The sequence below is a fragment of the Sinocyclocheilus anshuiensis genome, unplaced genomic scaffold, assembly GCF_001515605.1.
Source record: "Sinocyclocheilus anshuiensis isolate Anshui unplaced genomic scaffold, SAMN03320099.WGS_v1.1 scaffold1696, whole genome shotgun sequence".
Taxonomy (NCBI): domain Eukaryota; kingdom Metazoa; phylum Chordata; class Actinopteri; order Cypriniformes; family Cyprinidae; genus Sinocyclocheilus; species Sinocyclocheilus anshuiensis.
In genome coordinates this window covers 68,050-68,983 of record NW_015555835.1, presented here as the reverse complement: position 1 = coordinate 68,983, position 934 = coordinate 68,050, and the positions used below count along the sequence as shown (strand labels likewise).

Genomic DNA, 934 nt, shown 5'->3' with positions numbered 1-934 from the left:
CCCCGACCCACACATGTGATGCTAGCACCAAGATTCCTCCCAGAATAATGGGATAGAGGCAGCTTGTGCTTCGTAGGGTGGACCACTGGCTAGCAGGACATGATTTACACTGGATGTCATCTTCCAATCAAATGAGGAGGCAGACAAAGATAGATAAATACACTGATAAAAGTGCACATACAGTATACTATATGAGAACTCCATCCTCACTCCTAACCCCCCCCCCCCCCCCCAAAAAAAATATATTTTTTTTTATTAAGTATACTTTACTTTTGTCACATTTTTTCCCAAGCTGACCAAAAAAACATCATATATTTAATTGCCAAAACACTCAAAAGTTGACGTAACAGCCTAACTGTTGTCATATATATATATATATATATATATATATATAAGATAAAAATGACAGTTCAGGATATTTAGAGGAGAGAGGATAGAGTCATGTTACCACTTTGCTCTTGAGGTGGGTGAGTGAATGAAGATGTTGCTGTACAGAGCTGAAAACCACAGGGATGTGAATGTCACATGCAACACAGTAGACCACCTCCATCCTTCTCATGTAATCATCTTCTGTCACGCCTGTAAGAACAAGAAGTTTAGAGTATGTCAATATTTGTCTTTGTAGTATGTAGAATGATTTCCATCTATTTCCATCAAGTGGGAAATGTGTTACAATACATCAATGTATTTATTTATCATATAATGCATATTTATAATGTGATGTTGGCTTAAGCGGAGTCATACCTTCCATTATTTTTGCCCATTCATCTTTGCTTCGTCCACAGGAAAACTTTAGTTTGTGTAGGGTAGAGACAGTTTTATGAAACTTGTGAACCATGCAATCCTGTGCAATATTAGAATGGGGTAAATGTACATCAACAAATATAATAAAAATCCAGACTAACACATCAAGAAAAAAAAAAACATTTTAAAA

The 934-nt window shown here is 36.1% G+C and overlaps 1 protein-coding gene across 1 annotated transcript in view; it reads right to left on the bottom strand.

Moving 5' to 3' along the window:
- Positions 1-439: 439 nt before the first annotated feature.
- LOC107675424 (DBIRD complex subunit ZNF326-like) overlaps positions 440-934 on the bottom strand; it is a 6,269-nt gene continuing 5,774 nt past the window's right edge. The window contains exon 11 of the mRNA XM_016469756.1: positions 440-579. Coding sequence (XP_016325242.1) covers positions 440-579 — 140 coding nt within the window. The remainder of the gene's footprint in view (positions 580-934) is intronic.